General features: G+C 37.8%; 1 protein-coding gene across 15 annotated transcripts in view; it reads left to right on the top strand.

Annotated features, from left to right (window-relative positions):
• Window positions 1-20,491, top strand: part of MBNL1 (muscleblind like splicing regulator 1) — a 201,574-nt gene that overhangs the window by 155,649 nt on the left and 25,434 nt on the right. For 13 of the 15 annotated variants that reach the window (XM_028103157.2, XM_028103146.2, XM_028103144.2 and 10 more), the window contains 3 exons: window positions 3,313-3,483; window positions 4,510-4,620; window positions 13,638-13,838. In XM_028103157.2, the coding sequence (XP_027958958.1) occupies window positions 3,415-3,483; window positions 4,510-4,620; window positions 13,638-13,838 (381 nt within the window). In that variant the 5' untranslated portion in view covers window positions 3,313-3,414. The remainder of the gene's footprint in view (window positions 1-3,312; window positions 3,484-4,509; window positions 4,621-13,637; window positions 13,839-20,491) is intronic. The other 2 variants (XM_028103148.2, XM_028103147.2) reach the window with 1 other exon arrangement.

The following is a 20,491-nucleotide window of genomic DNA, read 5'->3' as shown; positions in this document are numbered from 1 at the left end:
ACTACTTTCTATTTTAGCATTACTCCTAGCAGCCCAACTTAATATATCTTGAGGTGAAATCTTTGGATGATTTAGAATATAGTTCCTTTATACAAATGTGCATATGTGAGCGCTAGATCTGACTGAATTTCTGTACTTAGATTTTTGGAATGTATTGTCACTGTATAGATTTTGGGACACCAAATACATCACATCTCTACACAAATCTAGTTTCATCCCTGGTGAAACTTACGAACCTTCTGTTACCTTTCCTCCCTTTATTATGGCAAGCTTTATCGGGTGTTCAAATTACTGGCCTCTGAATAAAAGCGTTAAGTTAGTACAGCTCAGAATCAAAGTTTGGTATTAGAGTTAGTTTTCATTCTATTAGTTTCCTAGTCTCCAGAACAGAGTTAGAGTAGAATTCATCTTTAAGGACTTACTAAGAAGTGTTCATTCATTCATTTTGCAAATGCGTATTGAGGTATGGTGCTGGGACCTCAGGTGTAGACTGTGGACGGACATGGAGAGTACCAGTGGCACGTTCACCTTAACTCTTAACGAAAAGTATATCCTGGTGATTTTCTCCAGAGTTTTAGGCAGTCCTCTAGAAGAGGATATTTATTCTAACTTTTTCTTGACCTTTTTATTTGTCAAACCACAATTATTCAGCAGCATAGCCAGCATTAAACACGTTTTGAACTCCCTAGGAAGCTGAGTTTATCTAACGTCAATTGCAGAGACTACTCTGGTTTTTTTTCCCACACATGTCGATGGAAAATTCACGTGGCTTTGCAGAATTGTGTTTTTGTAGTGTTTTTTTGCCTGATATAGCAATAACTTGGAATACTATTAAAATGCAGATCCCTGGGCCCCCCAGAGCTACCACCACAGACTGTAGAAGAGGCCTGCTCGTCTGCATATTTTCACTGAATATCCTCAGTTGATTCTTAGGAACATAGCTTTTGAAAGTGAAATTTCAGTGCAGTCAATCCAAGCTGTGTATAGAAAGGTAGCATATGTAAGAAATTAGAATGGCATTTTTCCGAGTGAGTATAAATACAAAACAAAAACCAAAGATGTGAGCTTCTCTTAAAAGGTTTGACATGATCTGACACGGAATGTATATAGGGCAATATGATTTGTCTCCATTTTTTCAATCTGAACTGTGTTAATAGGGAGGAGGGGCTGGGTGGTTTGTGTGACGGGAGGCACTCGGATGAAGAGCTTAGGAAGATCAGTGTTAGTGTTGGCCAGGCCTAGTTCAAGGCCTAGGGCTATCTCTGTGCTATTTTATGGAGCTATAGAAACTGATCTGAGTGAATTGACAGTAACCGAATCCTCGGGGTGGATATAATCTTGCTTATTTTCACTTAAATAGATCCAGTATTAGTATGAAAAATGATGTGACGATACCGAGAACCAGAATTTCTCTTAGAGCCAAATTGTTCTTTGTCCTGAGAGAAAGCAGGTTTTCTCTAGGACACCTCAACTGGCTAGCCCTGAGATCTTACCATGTGTTAGCCATGAACTTATTTATGTTGGCCAGGCGTTCGCTGTGGTTTCTCCTGTGACTCTAAGTGTTATTTTTGGGTAAAAGTTACTTTTCATCTGGATGCTTTCAAGCTAATAACAGATACCAAGCATGATTTCCTGTGGAATAAGTCATAAATATATAAATGTTACTTTGTGAACACATCAATAGGCATAACTAAGAGATATTATAAAAATTACCTTCATGCCGATATTTTGTTTTTCTTTTGTTGGCTATATGATTAAAGGGGTGGGGGTGGTGGCAAATAGCAGCTCCTGACCTTTACCTTGCTCACAGAGTGCTGTGCAGGGCCATGGGCATGACATACACATTATCTCCTCTGATCTTCATAAGAAACGTATGGTGTAGGTTATATAGCAATTTTGAAATGGATAAAAGGCCTGAGACTTAAAGAAGTTAGTTTTGTATGCAGTTCCTGCTGCTGATGGGAGACCTAGGCCTCTACCCTAGGTCTTGGGACCTGTCAGTTTCTTGGTATCAACTACTGTCTTCTGCCACCTTCTGATTTAAAACATTATTGGTGATGCTTTATTACATAAAGCTTGCTAAAATGAAAGGCAGTATCCTATGATATTAGCCCTTTGCAGAAACTTGTTCCTAAAAACCTGAATCAAAACAAGTCAGAAATAGATCTTTCAAATTAGGATTGTGACCAGATTTTTATCACAAACTCAAGCATGCTGCATCAGTTTACAGTATAAGGTCAAATGATGGCAAATGGGTTTTTCTTAGAAAAAATCAAAGAAAGCTCAGGAAAAGTGGTTGATGGCTTCAACTGAATCTTTCTTTGACCCTCCCAAACAGTTGTAATTAGATTTATTGGTGAAAGAAGTTGTTGAGGTAATAATTGATAAGACCTTTCATTATAAAGACTTGAGAACATATTGAAATAATATGGAAACAGTGGAATGATGATAGTATTGAAATAATATGAAATAAATCCCTTATACACTATTTCATATTACAGACTTTAATATATGTTTTTGATGAAAACAAATATCCCGAAAGGAAGGGTATATTCACATTTCTTACTTTTTTCTAATGTTTTGTTTCTCCATTTTACATTATAAATCTTTTGGAGGGTATATATGTCTATTTCCTATTGTTTTATAGCTCTTGGGCAATGGAGACTAGATTTATCTTTGAAAGGTTAAAGGCTACATTTTCACCGGTGTTTCATTATACTTACTAATCTCTATGTACAGTGGGAACATATGGGCATTTTCTTTTTTTCGCTGCAAATTTCTTAATATATGGGTTTGTAAAGCTTAGTAGTAATTTAATTTTATTTGTTACGAGATACTTGTAAAGGTGCTTAACTGAAGACACAGTGTGCCTTGAATCCTCTAAGTTCATTTCCTTAGAACTCAATACAAGTAAAAATAGATGCTAAAACTTCATGTTTCTTTTGGGTTCATTAAAGTTAACCAGGAGATTTGGAAGGAGCTAATATTATTCTTCATTTCATATTCTTTATTTTAATCTTACCCTGGCAGTCGGTAGATTTTTAAACTTGGACGTAGAAATATTAGTGCTAATATTAAAAGAAGGGGACTTCTTTAAGCTTTAAGACTTTCTCAAATGTCTTAACACTTCATTTTGATAATGCATTTGGGTGAATTCATTACTTATTCTAAATGTATGATAAATGGATATGGACAGTACAGTGTGTTAGAAACCCATGGTAGATCCAGGTGGTAGGTTTGCATTATTTTTATTTTTTAAGATTTGCTGGTCTAAGCTTTTTTAAATGGTATTTTCTGCTTTTGTTTTTTTAGGGTCGTTGCTCCAGGGAGAACTGCAAATATCTTCATCCACCCCCACACTTAAAAACACAGTTGGAGATAAATGGGCGCAATAACTTGATTCAGCAGAAGAACATGGCCATGTTGGCCCAGCAAATGCAACTAGCCAATGCCATGATGCCCGGTGCCCCATTACAACCCGTGGTAAGCATGTTTTCAGTCCTCATTCATCAAGTTTGTAATTCCAAGTGCTCAGTTTCAGTATGAAAGTAGTGAGTGCACTCGGTTAAGTGAACATAGGTAACAGTATCAGGTGTCTAGCATTTTCTAACAAAATTACCAAGCAAAGCCTGAAACAGTTTTCACACTGTGAAGTTACTCATCTTCTCACTAAATCATGTGGAAATTTACTTATGGCATGTTTTCCCCCTAAAATTCTCTTCACATGAAATCCTATGATTTGCAGGAGTTAAAATGGTCATCAAACTGATCGATATAGTCCATGTGCATTTTCAGACTCCTTTAATGGTAATAATATTTTTAAAATGTGGTATAGATCATCTTTAGTTTTGAGAAAAATTTTCCCTTTCCTGCTTCCTTGAAGAGAATCTGTTTGCATCATTTTCTTTATTGAAAAGGAGCCTTTGTTATTCTTTCAAACTCAAAGTGAAATTATTTTGTAGTTAGAAATGCTAGCAAAATTCTGACAGTGGTGAGTCAATATCATGCATTAAAAGAGAACTAATCAGGAGAGGCAGAAACTCCCAGGGCTTTTAAGCAAAGAGCTAAATACTTTAAACTGTAGGTGGTCATAGAGATTTAATGTTTACTGAGCAGTGTATGTGAATAACTTTTGATTCTGAGCACATATATTTATTTATTTATTTGGAGTTTGGGGGAGTGTATATGATAAATGACTTTAATAACCTTTACTCACATTTATTCATAAAAATGTAAGATTACTATCATAAGTAATTTTAGATTACAAAAGGTTATTCTGATGTTAATTGTGATACAGTAATTACATATTTAAATGCATGTTAAAATTTGTAATGATCAGAATATATCTGTCAGTAATTTATGTCAGTAACTTATATGCACTATTATGGGGTTGTGGGAATGTGAAGACCCATATTTTTCTGATATGCTGACTGTAGCATGTGTGCTAACTAATTTTTTTCCTAATACATTTTAACACCTGAACTCAATGTAATTATTATTCTCTCTTAGAACTTAATGCACCAATCATTCCAAAAAAGAGGGGGGGATTGCATTTCGAGGTGGGAGGGATCTCCATATCACATCGGCAGTGATACCAATTATCAGTACTATACAGTTGAGGTGAGAGAATATTATAATTCTGTGTCTGTTTTAACTTGATATATTTTTTTCCATTATTGGGGGCTCAGTTAAAAATATGATATCTTAAATTTATTTGTGTGGCATTTGCTAGTATTATATCTGCATTGGAATAGCATGAAGATTTCCATGTGGTTAAAAAAAACAGTTATAAGCATTCTCGCTAGCATAAAATACAGGACAAGATGTGTCTTTCACAGCTGGCCCTCTCACACAGTTTCAGAGAGATCTGATAAATCCTTGGGGTGGCTACTACTTTGGCTGATATAAGATTTCTCCTTGATGTAAGATACTTTGTTCCACTTAAACATTTAAAGGCTGCTAACCGTCAGGCTCTACCCTCTCAGTGACCGGAAGCACCTCTGAGGTCAGCAGGTGTAATTCCTATACTGCCAGAAACAGTGCTGGTCACGTGGCATTGAGCTCCTCACTGTGAAGTCTTGGCCCATCTCCTGACTTAGTCCTTGAGCTTTACTCTCAAGGCCATTCCAGGGTCATCATAGGGGTAATCCTGGGACAGACTGTAAACAACATTTATGCTCATGTCTGTAAAATACAGTAACAAATTTGTGGTGTGCATGAAATCACGAAATCACAATTTCTGAAACCAGCAGACAAATCACATGTCCTGGTGTTTTTGTTGGAAAATTCTCTACTTAGACAAAACATTTATTTTTATTAGTTGTGAGCACATTCGGGCTTTATGTTAATTTTCCCTGGTATGACTAGATTTGAATGCAGAATTACCCTTCTACTAAAGGCATCCTGAGATCATAGTCTAAAAATATACTCTGTTCAGGGTGACATTTTTGTAATAAGTATAGAAGTCATTTTAATTATTCAATTTTAAAACATTTGAGGCTTTAATGACTGTAGAGAAGGCTTTAATCCAGGAAATTTGTCTTCAGGATCCCACCTGAGACTTTTCGATCCTTTGTGTAGTCAGCCCTGCTGATGAGAGTAATCATACAGAGATTCAGAAATAAATGAGACGGTCATAACCAGCTGATTACTGGAACTTGAATGCTGGGTCAACAAATAGGGATTATAACAGGGCTGGAAGCCGCCAGGTGATTGACACACAACATGGTTGCCACTCAAAGAGCATGGACGCTAGTATAGATGTTAGTGTTCAAAGACACAGCACACGTTTGAATCCAGCCCAGGTAGGGGTTCTATCGAAGGAGGTGATACTGTGAGTAGATCCATAATATCAGGCGTGGTAGGAGTATCTGAGCAGTTTCAGGGTTTGTAGTCAAGTAGGTGAAGCCTCTTAATTTTTTTAGGGCAAACCAGTTTGGCCCCTAAAATTGTAGCTGAGGGAACACGAAGAGGGAGAAGGAGCAGGGAAGTTCTAATCAAATCTGGAAACTTCTCCTATTGTACCTGGCCTATAGCGAGATCAAAAATTACTTGATGAGTCAAAGAATGAAGTAAGGAGTTTCCTGGATACAAGGAAGACAGGCAGAGGTTTGTGGTAGTTTACCTGGCCCTGTGATTCCAAAGGAATCGGCAGCAGGAACCAGAGTACAAGCCCCATCCTAGAGACCACAGCATAGAATGGGGATGGGGCCTAACGGCTGGATATATACTAGCACACTATTAGCAGGGGCAACCTGGAGCTCGATGAGGGTACCCGTGAGAACAGGCAGTAGCTGCTATGCCATTCGGTTGGGTTTTCATCTTTTCAGAAATTTTGAGAGACTGAGTCTCTCAACTTAAGGTCTTGAGAAGATGACACTGAGGTGACTTGGGGAATGCAAGGGTTTATAGGAGACCTTCCTGTTTTCGTATACATTATTCTGTTGTTATGAAATGCACCAAGCCAAGAGGCAGAAAGAGGACTTCCATTTGGGGGGCAGATACAACACTCTAAGGGCATTTACTGCACTCACTACTTTTTGTATCATAAATCCTCACAACCGTCCTATAAAGTAGATGATATTATGTCAGCTTTAGAGATTTTTTTTTATTATGTTAATCACCATACATTACATCATTAGTTTTTGATGTAGTGTTCCATGATTCATTGTTTGCGTATAACACCCAGTTCTCCATTCAGTACGTGCCCTCTTTAATACCCATCACCAGGCTAACCCATCCCCCACACCCCTCCCCTCTAGAACCCTCAGTTTGTTTCTCAGAGTCCATAGTCTCATGGTTTGTCTCCCCCTCCGATTTCCCCCCCTTCATTTTTCCCTTCCTACTATCTTTTTTTTTTTTAACATATAATGTATTATTTGTTTCAGAGGTACAGGTCTGTGATTCATCAGTCTTACACAATTCACAGCGCTCACCATAGCACATGCTCTCCCCAGTGTCTATCACCCAGCCACCCCATCCCTCCCATCCCCCACCACTCCAGCAACCCTCCTAAAGACACAAGAGGTTTGGAAAGGTTAAGTAATTTGCCCAAGGTACATAACTAGTGCTTAGTAGGGCCAGGATTTTAACTCAAGCTGTTCAGGTGCTAGCATCCAGGCTGTAGAAACACTAATTGGAGATATGCCACCAACCAGCTCTGGGTCCTTGGTTGATTCATTTAAAATCTCTGACCTTCATTAACATATAGTGATAAGTTTCAAATATATTATTATTTGCAAGTTCCTAACAATTTCATAATTATTTCTATTCCATAAGATGATAAAATAGGTGGTTGAAAATAAGTAATTGAGTTTACCTGTGTGTCGACTCCCTAAAATTTGCATAAGAAATTATTAAGTAACTGGCATTAATTCTATTATCATTTCTAAGCCCCTAAGAAAAATGTAAAAAGATCGTATTTCTCTTTATTATGTGATCTTTGAAGAGAAATGGAAGACCTATAGTATTTGATTATCCAAATGTAAAAAATTAAATATTTGGATTTTTTTTTCTAAGTACTACATAAGAAAAAATTTATTACATTGCTATGTACTCTCTGATGCAGAGATAATCCAACCAGAAAACTAAGCAACCTAACCAAATATAGACCGTATCTTGTGGCTCACAACTTGGAAGCATCTGGTGTATTTCTTTGATCCATCCCAGAAAGATGTCTTCAGCAGTTCCGTCGATTCCAGGCTTTTGTCATTGCCCTTGAAGAGCTCTGCATAAGGAACGATTATGAGGAGCTGTGTCTGAGCTCTGCACTTCCACTCCACTCCTGTGCCTTTTCCCTGCTCTCCCAAAGCTTAGCCTTGGCCATCGGTAATGTCTGAGGGCAGCTCCCCTTAAGGTGCACACACACCTAGCGCTGCCTTGAGGTACATAACTCAAGTTGAATTCCTGTGCATTTCATGAATTTGAAGTAGCCTAGGGATAAAGAAATGCAAAGTTACTGGACTTAGCTAAAAAGTCTTGGGAGCTCTCTTGCTGTCCCCATCGCCTCACCTTGGCTGTCCTGGCGTTCCCACCTCACGGTTGTTGGCGGCTGAGTGCCGAAAGCTTTGAAGTCACCGTGTGTCACATTTCCAGGAACACCTAGAATTCTTAAATTGGTTTTTAGTGCTTTACCCTCCAGGTTTCCCAACCTAGTGATTGAGATAAGGCCACTTCGTGAGAAAGCGCTTCCGGTAAAATGCGGCCGCCATGGCCGTCATCCATGCTCCATCTAGTGCCTGTTTCAGTCCAGGAGCTGGCCGGCGCTTCCTCGAGCCGCTTGCAGACAGGCCCGAATCTTAGGGACCGGGCCATATGTGTTGATACCCCTTTACTCGCTGGGCCAGAAGTGAGTCTTCTTTATGTAAATGTTTGGTACTTCAGTAAAGCTAGATTGAAGTGGTAAGGTGAGATTAAAAATAAAGCCAGGTGGTCATTGTGATTTGCCCAGTCAACAAGTCGGTCTAGAAGCAGACTTTAAAACAGTTATTTCTTATTTTATTAGAGTCATATGCTACACTCCTAGGGGAAAAAAAAGAGATTGTAATGTGAATTTGTTGGGAACGCCCATTAACCTTTGACTGTTTAATATTCAAAATAACTGTTTACAGGGACTTCTCTTGCTCCTGTACAGGGTTGTGTATACCCAGAAACATGGCTTTTTGCACCTTGATTATGTGCTGTCAAGGAACAAAAAAGCTTTATTTTTTTACTACTTGCAGGTTCAACCTTTACAAACACGCACACACATGCACAAAGGTAAAATCTAGAAAAATCTGAAAAAATTGTATTCCATAAATCGTATCAAATACTGATTAGATACTATTTATCATATATACTCCATCCATTTTTTTTTTTAAATCACAAACACCGTTTCACATAATGTATTAAAATAAGTTAGGGCCCCTATGATATTTGCAACATTACAGCATGGTAATACCACAGTACTGAAACTTAGAAAGCTCAGTATTAAAAAAAACCGCAAAACAAAACTGAAAGAAATTAGACTTTTCAAACAAGCATCCTAGATCAATTAATGATTACATTGTCAAGTGGAAAGGAAGCAACATTAAATCACTTTTTTTTTAATGTCCACATAGCTATACTAGAAAATATTTAATGCATTTGCTAGTGAGTTTGTGTGCTGGGGAAACACAGCAAATGCATTAATACCGCCATGAAGGAAGTATGTGCAGAGGGGCTGTGTCGATGGCAGCCGCAGACTCCATGCAGGGTGAAGGAAGCGTGCAGAAGACGCACTTGGATGCCTGCAGTCTAGTTTGAGGAGGAGAGAGGGTTAAGTAAACACATGTGGTGATCAATGCCAAATTCGAGTGGTGAGGAGTTCTATGGTAACAGAGGGTAGGAAAAAAATCTCTTCATAGTTGGAGATGTGGGCGGATCAGGGGAAACTTGAAGAGAAAGAGTCGTGATTCTTGAAGCGTGATTAGAATTAAACAGGAGGGCTGGGCAGGAACAACCTTCCATTTAGAGGGAAAAGCATTGTTGAGAAGAAAGTTGTGAGGAAACATGTCTCCTTGGAGACCTCACATACAATCTGAAATTGGAACCTGTTTCTGTTTTTCAATAGTAGAAGACCACGTAATGTATAGAAGGGGAATGTCCCAGGAGATTTTTAAATAGTACTGACGGGATTGTGTTGAGGGGGGAGGGCCAGGGCATTCAGGGGTTGAAGTTCTCCAGAGGATTCTAATGGCCAGCCAGCCCCGAGAATCACTGGTTTCAGGATCACCTGGAACCAGACACACCTGTGTCCAGATCCTAATTCTTTCATGCTCTCCTTTGTGATGATGGATACATAATCTATGTGAGCCCTTTACCTTGTCGGCAAAATGGGAGGGACTAATAAAACCCACCCGACAAGACTGTAATTCATCCACACGTTCCTTCATTCACTCACTTACTCAGTGTATATTTATTGAGTACTGACTATGTGCTAGGCATCAAGCTAGATCTTGGGGATTTAGCAGTATCTGCCCCCCAACTCAAAACAGAAACAATGGAGTTTTTGGCCTTATGTGCCCATGGAGTTTACATTTTACTGTTATGTGCGTTAAATATAGTAACATAGGTAAAGCACTTAGCACAATGCCTGGCACACAATAAATAGAAGGATTTATAGTAATAATCATGTTTGCACACATTTAACTAGGGTCATGTGAAATTGAATATCATTTTAATTTCTAATAAAGCCTGATTACTTTAGTGGAATCAAATGTCTAATTTACAACAAAGAAGTGATTAGCCCATAAATGCACCAGCATTAGTAAGGTTGCAATTTGTTTTTCTCTGCTGAGGGTGTTCACTGGCAAAAGGCAATCATAAGCCAACCTTCCTTATGCCTTCCAGGAACAAAGATATCTGTAAATCGTTATTACAAGGATGTAGTCAGTGTCAGATATGCCAAATACATAGTTATATGTTATCCTGTGGATACCTCAGAGAAAATAGGATGCACTTGATAATACTATAGCATTAATGTCCGTCCTTGCGATTCTGCCGAAACCCTCTGCAGGATGGCTTTCGGAAAGGAGACGTGGCAGCGCAGAAGTTCAAGCGCCTCTCTAATCCGATTAGGGCACTGATGGGGCCACGCAGTAACCTACCTCCAACAAGGTGCTCTTTGAAAAAGGAATGTAACAAATTTACAAAACCTGTAAATGAAGGAATGTTGCACTTTCTGGGAGCAGCTTTTGGAATCAAGTTTCAAAGTATTAGAGCTATTATTATTGATCCTCTGCTGGTTTAGCAAATAGCTTCACTTATCTGGAGAGAGAACAATTGGAGAGAATGTTTGCTGAATAGTTGATGTTTCAGATTTTTCAAGCTGCTAGATTTTACTTGGGGACAGTGCCCTAAAATTTTTCGGATTTGAATTTGTTCTGCTGCATTAATTCAGAAAATCAATTCACGTGACACCTCTGTAGAAACAATCCAGCAGGAAAATTGTTGCCAGTTAGTGAGATCAATATTTTTACTTAGGAGAAGTATTCTTTTATCTGTGACATGCAACTGCTGCATTATATGCATCATGGATTATAAGTTTATTCACTGAGATTTAACAGAGCTGCATTTTATTGGTCACTGGTCTTACTTTCTTAAAATAAGAATGCTTTCCTTAGGAAAAAAAAAAAATGATTTTCTTGCCTCCAGATACGTTTGTAAATTTGACCTCTGCTTCTAAATAATGTACAATGACATAAACATCTCAGTACCTTTCCAGAGCATACATTAAAAATCCACTACCTGGAAATCCATGTTAATTCATAGCAATAGAATATGAAGAGGAATGATACAGACTGGCTGTGTTCTCCATATTTTAAACTGGTCTTCCGGTCTTTTATGCTAAATTTCTTACAATTTTTAAATACCTAATATAGAAAATTAGAGTGCTGGTCTGGTTGGAATTGCACATATTATATCTGACAGAATGTAACAGTATATGTTCGACCTGAATATTTATGAATAGAAGTCCAAGTTCAACATGGATTCACCGTACAGGTCAACCCTTGCTGTGGTAATGCCTTAGCAGCCATTACACAGTGGGGCAGCATAAGGTCAGCTGCTATTCAAGTAACTGTTGATGGACAGAGATTGCTCTGGGCCCCAGTTTCTGACCGATTATGGATTGTTTATATCTGGAGCGCTCGGGTAGTTTCCGGTTGTCAGTGTTTTGGGCAGGGATGGGGGTGTGGATCAGAGGTATTACTTGAGGCCACTTCATCAGGCAGGAGCCATTGACCTGGCAGGGTAGCTAACCATGGCATTCAAACCAGCATGTCTGGAGGCATAATTATAACTTGAAAATCTCAGTGGAATGTACGGTGTTACTGTTTCTTCTCCCAAGTGAATCAAATTATGTATGAAATATTCTATTTTCCATGGTCTTCTTAGTAAGAATGGATACACTAGCTGCAAAGATTTTGTCCTAAAACAGTTTGTGAAGTCAAAGACGAGTGCATCCCTTAGGACAGGGATTTTCAACCTAAACACTATTGACATTTGGGGCTGGATAATTCTTTGGTGTGAGGGGCTGTCCTGTGTGTTGCAGGCCACTTAGCAGCATCCCTGGCCTCTACTCATTAGATGCAACAGCACCCCCAGGCTGTGATAATCAGAAATGTCTCCAGACATTGCCAAATGTGCCCTACAAGGCAAAATCACCCGTACATACTTGAGAACCACTTGAGAAGCCCCAAGAAAAAGAACACTTGAATTCCATTGTACTCTTCTAAATACAGGACAAGTCAGGGCCAGACTAAATAAGGACATATTTTATTTTTTAAAAACATTTCTTTTGAGCTATAAGAATTACTTTTACATCTCAATTGCATAGAACTTTATTCCAAAGTGCTCTTGAATTCTGTGTAAACTCAGTGTTCATCTAACTTCTTATTTCTATAAGAGGGAAGAATTAGCTACATTCTAACGTTCCCTTCATTCTAAAAAAGTTTCTGCGATTCTGTTCCTTACCGTAGGGTAAAGAAAATTAATTGTTAAGAAGTCCTTTGAAGAACAGGATCCATTTTGTCCATGAGTTTCTGAGTTTTGGAGACAAACATTATTATTACACAAAATATTAAACTTCAAGAATTGAAACCCCATTGAATCAGGAAGTTAAAAATACACCACCCATAAGGTGGAAAATTGTTGTGCTACATTATGCTTTCAAAACTGGAAAAGCCAAATCGCTAAAGTAGCTTTCAGGTAAATTATTTGATTCTACTCAAGAACAGATATATTTCCTGATATGCAAATCATCATATCACAAATAGAAACCACCCTCCTATATCCATGAAAGCATTTCTGGCAGAAATTATATCTTGTGATATTTTAGTCAGTGCTACCTTGTGTATTTCCTTGAAAAATGTAGCATTTGTTTAGCTTTCCGTTTCAGAGTTCACATTCAGAATGGTTTCTCCCTAGTAAGGTAAATTCTTTGTTAAATATTTCACAAGTGTGTGATAAGCTGGTGGAATATTTATAGTTTCTCCAGAAAAACATGCAACAAGTGAATATGCCAAATACTTTACCTTATGTGTTCAAAAGAAATTGTGTCATCATCATCTTTCACATATCCCATGAGATTTATTCACAGTTTATATTGACTGTGAAACTTTGTTATCCACTGGGAGTTCTGCTTTATTTATTCCAGATAATAGGATACTTGCAACCCATTAACAGTTGTAAACAGATCTGTCAAGTTCATCTGACATAGCAATTATAAAATGCATTTCTTAGACAAGTTTCTAGGATTAAATCAGGACAAAAATGAAGATGAGGTGACCACAAGAAGTTACTGTATTGAATAACTGATCTATTATTCAAAAAGAAATTACAAGTATTATAGACACCCAAGTTTCAAAATCCCAGCAGAAATTTAATGGGTTAATCACCTATTATATTTTAGAAAAACATTGACTGGATGACTGCTTATTTAAGAAACATTCTTATCCCTAGTGGGAGTAAAGAAACAGAATTAAATGAAAGGAGGGAGGAGAGGGAAGGAAGAATGGATTATGGATGGGTGGATGGATGAAGGATCTATATATAATGTGGGATATCAAATTCAGGCCAAGACCTATAGATTAAATTTTGCTTTTTATTTTCTTTTTCAGCCAATGTTTTCAGTTGCACCAAGCTTAGCCACCAATGCATCAGCAGCCTTTAATCCCTACCTGGGACCTGTGTCCCCGAGCCTGGTTCCAGCAGAGATCTTGCCGACCGCACCAATGTTGGTTACAGGGAATCCTGGGGTCCCTGTACCTGCGGCTGCTGCAGCTGCTGCACAGAAATTAATGCGGACAGACAGACTTGAGGTAGGAATGATTAGTTGGTTTCTTTTTTCTTTTTTTTATTATTATTTTTTTAAATTTTATTATGTTATGTTAATCACCATACATTACATCATTAGTTTTTGATGTAGTGTTCCGTGATTCATTGTTCCCGTATAACACCCAGTGCTCCATTCAATACGTGCCCTCTTTAATACCCATCACCGGGCTAACCCATCCCCCCACCCCCCTCCCCTCTAGAACCCTCAGTTTGTTTCTCAGAGTCCATAGTCTCTCATGGTTCGTCTCTCCCTCTGATTCCTCCCCCCTTCATTTTTCCCTTCCTTCTCCTAATGTCCTCCATGCTATTCCTTATGTTGCACAAATAAGTGAAATCATATGAAAATTGACTTTCTCTGCTTGACTTATTTCACTTAGCATAATCTCCTCCAGTCCCATCCATGTTGATGTAAAAGTTGGGTATTCATCCTTTCTGATGGCCGAGTAATATTCCACTGTATATATGGACCACATCTTCTTTATCCATTCATCTGTTGAAGGGCATCTCGGCTCTTTCCACAGTTTGGCTATTGCGGACATTGCTGCTATGAACATTGGGGTGCATATGGCCCGTCTTTTCACTACATCTGTGTCTTTGGGGTAAATACCCAGGAGTGCACTTGCTGGGTCATAGGGTAGCTCTATTTTTAATTTTTTGAGGCACCTCCACACTGTTTTCCAAAGTGGCTGTACCAACTTGCATTCCCACCAACGGTGTAAGAGGGTTCCCCTTGCTCCACAACTTCTCCAACATTTGTTGTTTCTTGCCCTGTCCATTTTTGCCATTCTAACTGGTGTAAGGTGGTATCTCAATGTGGTTTTGATTTGAATTTCCCTGATGGCTAATGATGATGAACATTTTTTCATGTGTCTGTTAGCCATTTGTATATCTTCTTCAGAGAAGTGTCTTTTCATATCTTCTGCCCATTTTTTGACTTGATTATTTGTTTTTTGGGTTTTGAGTTAGAGAAGTTCTTTATAGATCTTGGTTTCTTTATGGACTCCATTCTGATTTTCGAAGTGTGCTGTTTGTTTGCTTCTTCCGTGGCCATAAAAGTTAAAAAAAAATCGAAGCAGAGATTTTGGTTTAGTGTTTGGAGCATTTTGCGAGAATTGAGGTATGCTGTGTTTAACAAATGGAATGTGTATAAAAGCCACTGCATCCCTATGTATGACAGTGGATAAGAACTTGAACCCTGGGGTCAGATTGCCTCTTCACCTCATTATGTCTCAGGTTCCTCATCCTTAAAGTGGACGTAATAATGGCACTTTCCTCAAAGAGTTAGGCCAGTGTCTGGCACACAGCACATGTTCCCTAAATGTTCATCGTTGGTGTTACGTCTATTAAGAATAAATTCTCTTCCTCCCCTGACACTTGTTCTCACGACAATTTGCTCAGTGACTAGGTATCAAGCATTTTAAAATTTATTACTGCAAGTTTCCTCGCAGACCTCACTGTACTTTGGTTGGAATAGCAAGGCAGCTTCGCTTGTGAAGTGTGCTCTGATAAAAAAGTTTTTAAATTGGAAATTGCATCATGCTCTAAGTCTCAGAGTCAAGGATGATCAGATGTATGTGCTTTGCTATTGCAGCATGAGAAAGAAATGAAGGATGTAATTCTTATATTGAAGTGGTTGTTCAGAATTTCAGCATGGCTATAAATTAATGGATTTGGTAAGCTCTAGATGAAGAAAAAAATGGCAACATCCCTGTACAGTGAAGCTCTAAAGCCTGGCATTCTTGTCCAACTAAGAAACAAAATGATTCTTTCTTCTTTTCCCTGGTTAGGATGAGGCAATACTTAGGGCTGAGAAGTTTTGAGTGTTGTTAATTACTGAGAAAGAGGCAAAATAAGGCTGTTAATGTGAACATAATTGACACTAATAATTTATCAGTGGAGCAGGAATTCATTTAATAAGCACCAATTTCTTGTTTATGGGGTTTCACTACATGCACTGCAGAGAGGATCTCAGATTTCAGCGTAGTTATAACTGCCACCACTTTTTTTGATGGTAGTAACCATAGTTGGTATTTATGGGGTATTTACTATCTACCAAACGCGGCATCAACCCATCACATGCATCACATAGTTCACCTTCAAAACAATCTTCTGAGGAAGATACTATCATTAACTCCATCTTACAGGGCAATAAATTTAGGGGGAAAGTTGGGGCACAACTATGTGCCATATGTTCTATGAGTCATAGAAAGGATCTTTGTTCCAGTTGGGTATGAAGTAGAACTCCATTTTTAAACATTGTATAACTCATTCCCATACAGGTGATAGTACAGAGAGTAAGCAAGAGATTCTGGCTCCTGTATATTCTTTAGAGTTGTTTGTTTGTTTAGACTTAGTTCTTACCTTTCATGAATATTTTGAAAAAAGCTGCTAATGAAGAGAGGACCATACGGAGAATTCAGTAAGGACTTTGGGACCTGGTTGCACACCCCCTGTGGTCCAAGGACCGCTGAGTGCTAGAGATACACTTTGCCTTGTGGGTGGTTTGTCACTGTGCAGTTGCACTTGCTCACTAGTAAACTGATGCCGTTTGTGGATAAATTGGAGGAAATCTAGGAAATTGTAAATATTTAAAAATTACCGGATGCTTAACATATGAATCACCTTCCTCCTGCCCCGATCTTTCCGAATCATACCCTGGGTTCCTAATGCATAATTGTGGATTGAAGGGAACCCAATAGGCAATCCGGGATGAACATTAATGAATTAGTTATTAGGAGGAGATGATATTTAGGAAACTTAAAAATCTCTATTGAAATCTTTTTAAAGGCTGAGCTGTGTGGTCAGAACTCTTATAAACTAATCCTCCCACAGTTTTAGGTAGTCCGTAATCGGTTGTATTTTGTATAGTGTTTAATTAAAATGATGACTTTTATCATTGGTTTGGGGTTTCTGTCTTCTTTCTTTCTTTCTTTCTTTTTTCTTTTCTTTTTTTTTTTTTTTTTTGTGAGAAGCTACCTTGTGTATTTTCTTCTGTTGCTGGACTCACAAGTGGCTACTGCTACATGACTCTCATTTCCTCTCAACCTGAATTCCTCTTATCTAAATGCAGGACGGTGGGAGGGCAGCTTCCTATCTTCTTCTGGCTAAGAGGATCTGCTCCAGCGTCACAGTTACAATCTGTTAGCGTATTGCCCCGTGAGGTTCAGGGGCGTGGCTTTCTGCTCGGCACTGAGATTTTAGACACGCCCCTCTCCCGCTTATTTCCCCTCGTGCCAAGTGCACGGCACACAAGGATCTAAATGACGTGGCAGTAAGTGCGCGCACTTACTTGTCGATTGGCCACATGCTTAGTTATTTGGGTTTAAATCTATAGTTTTTCCCCGTGGAACTCTGAAGTACATGTTTGAATTTTGAGTTCCTTTTAAGGTGAAAAAAAAGCTTACATTAGTTTCAATATCTGTCAGCTGTTCTTGCCACTTCTTTCTCTCTTTTTGCTTCACATTGTTAGACCATAAGGAAATTCAAAATACCATAGATTATCAGCGTTCTAGTTCTTCTGTTTGGAAGAACTGACACATATTTACAGCACCCGATGTGAGGCTACAAAAAATGTTAAATCCAACAACAGGAACCCAAGAAGAGCGATTTTGCTAATTTAGGTGAGCAGCCTTGGGTCAAGTTTCTCATCTTTTCTGAGCTTCATATGCCATACATATAAAATCAGGGGATTGAATGAGATAATCCATAAGATCACCTCCAGTTAGAATGTTCTAAGGGATATTTAGGTTGTCTTTGTGCTTTTCATGCCAGCTATAAGCTATTGAAAATTTTATTTAAATATTATATTTAAATAGATAAATCTATTTAAATATATTGCATTAATTTCAATATACAAATACATATTACACATTTTATTAAATATATAGATGTAAAACACACACATAAACTTTGTATCCGTATCCCTATTATCCATTGTTTGTTGGATACCTTTTAGGAGACTGTAGCTGTGTACTTTCTATACTGTAAAATTCAGTATTTATGGTATTCTCTAAAGAGGAGCAAATCTCTTAAATATTGGTCACTGAAATGAGGCTTTTAAAATTCCATTTTGTGACTTTGGGATACCTTTTTGTAATTTCCAGGCAGCAGTTTTATTTTCAGTGATTATTTTAAGAAATTGTTAAAATCTGTAGGTACTGGAAAGGACTAAGGTTTTCAGTCATATCTTTACTTTATTCTGAAGAGCAACAATATCCAAGGGAGAACTAGTGAACATCTTTCAAGTAAAAAATATGGTGAGGAATATCTTTGAAACCTTTTAATTGCTGTCTTATCCATAACAAGAGAAGGTCCACATCAGGATAGTGCCAAGCTCATAAATAATACCCAATAACTTGTTAAATGAATGCATAAATGAGCTAGTCAACCAGTTAATTAATTAATCACAAAAAGACACATGCCTTTATTCAGAGTTTAGTGTAATCCAACAGAGAAGATAAAACATGATGAATTTTTAACATTTGTTAACATTCTCCTTGGGAACATGTTTCCATTTAGAGCATTCCAGCTACAAAATATGGCATCTCGTTCTGCCCCTAGTCCTAGAGCAGTGGTTTTCAAGTTTTAATGTGATTAGAATCACCTGGACGATTGTGAAAAATGCAGAGCCTCATCTGCATAGACTGATGCAGTAGGTTTTCAGTGGGGCTTGGGAGTCTTTTTCCACAAATCTGCCCGGTGATTCTAAATGCAAATAGTCTATAAAATACTTATTCCACAGGATGCCAACACCTGCTATTTAAGTCTTAACTTCTCATCATTTATTTACCTTATGTACAGTTATTTGTGACTCAATTAAAAACCTGCCTCCTCCTGTAATACACTTAACATTTGACATTTTGTTAAGTTGCTAAGAACACAGTGCACATAATGAAATATTTCAAGTAAACTGGTAATTATTAAGGTCATTTATACTGCATAATAGCATTAATCAAACAAAAAACTAACCGGTGACCGTATATTTCAGATACTGATGAAGATATTAGGTTGCTATTTGGTTAACTGCATCATTTTTATATCAACAGTCTATATGAGATAAACATAGGATATATTCCAGGAAAGGTGGGCACACCACTTGGCTTTTGATGTTTTTCAGTTGGAGTTTGTTTATTTCAAAACAGATTATTCTTGTGCCGAAAGTTTTATTCTACTGACGTGATCATGACATGAGTACCTAATTTAGGCCATTGGATGCTGATCGCTTCCTTTCCTTATTGACACAGAAGAGTCTAGTGACTTTTTTCATACAGGCACAAAACAATATGGTCCCGATTGACTACATACAAAAAAAGAGCATTTAAAGCTAAATGAGGGTTTAAGTAGTAGTGGAAGGCATGCTTAGCTTGAGATTTTTATAGGAGTTTAATGGATTTGTCATGATCTATTGCATATAAAAGACATTTGATTCAAAATAAGATTAGAAAAGCAGATGCTTTTAATGAAAGAGCCTTATTGATAGGATTATTGTAATTTTGTGTTTTTGTGGAGGGTGATTAGCTACTGCTTGTATGATATTTGAATATCTTTAGAAAATTACTAAGAAATATGAAGAGTTTTATGCTCACAGGTCTATGTGGTTTATTTTTTAAATCTGTCATAAGGCTTTAGAATGGCTCCTTAAAGTTAGTTCTATCCCGTTTAAAACATCTAGTACGTCAGTTACTATTGCCTGTAGCTAGTTGGAGCTTTGTTTGGGAGAGGAAAGAGTTGTAAGTTGTTTAAAATACAGTAATTACTAAGCTTGGCCACTCATTTTTGCTGTTCTTCCACTCATTTCTTCCTTCAACTTAAAGCTAAACTTTCCCAATCTTCATTTATCTAGAAAGAGTAATAAAAGTAACTACAGATTTCAGCATTTTGGCATATTGATGAGCTTGTTTCAAAGTTGTGTGTATTTTCCTGTCGGTTTATGCATTTATTCATAGGAATGAATAAATGAAGATCTGGAAGTGGATTTAATGGAAGGTTTTTTTTTCAGTTGGCCATTCCTATACATTCAGATTTTTTTTTTTTAATTACATGAGGTAAGGTGACAAACTCTTAGCAGTATTATCTATAGAAATATGCTTCTGTTCTCTGGCCTAATGACAATGAGGGGTTCTGCCTTTTAGATTTCAAAGACAATCCCCATTTTTTTTATTTTATTTTTCTAAGATTATTTATTTAATATTTATTTATTTGATAGAGAGAGCACAAGTAGGCAGAGGGAAAGGGAGAAGCAGACTCCCTGCTGAGCAGGGAGCCCAATGCAGGACTCGATCCCAGCATCCTGGGATCATGACCCTGAGCTGAAGATAGCCGCCTAACCAACTGAGCCACCCAGGCGCCCCTAAGACAATTCCCATTTGATCTTAACAGAAATCCTCTGAGGTAGCTGACATTGATGTCCGAAGTTTAGATGGACCAAATTTGTACATTATTTGATAACAGATTGAAACTAGATATGACATTATCAGATACCTATCTTGGGAATTAATTATACAGTCAGCTAAGATCATTACCCATAACCACCAGAATTTTAAACTGTGGAGATTATAATCCTTTTTGAGTTGAAAATACAGATAATTCTTGGCATTAGCTTGTATACTCATGACTACTAATGCTCTGGATACCTTGA

Source organism: Eumetopias jubatus, unplaced genomic scaffold, assembly GCF_037043125.1.
Source record: "Eumetopias jubatus isolate StellerSeaLion01/CBP00866 unplaced genomic scaffold, mEumJub1_p1.0 scaffold_1, whole genome shotgun sequence".
Lineage (NCBI taxonomy): Eukaryota > Metazoa > Chordata > Mammalia > Carnivora > Otariidae > Eumetopias > Eumetopias jubatus.
This window is presented reverse-complemented; position numbering and strand designations above follow the sequence as displayed.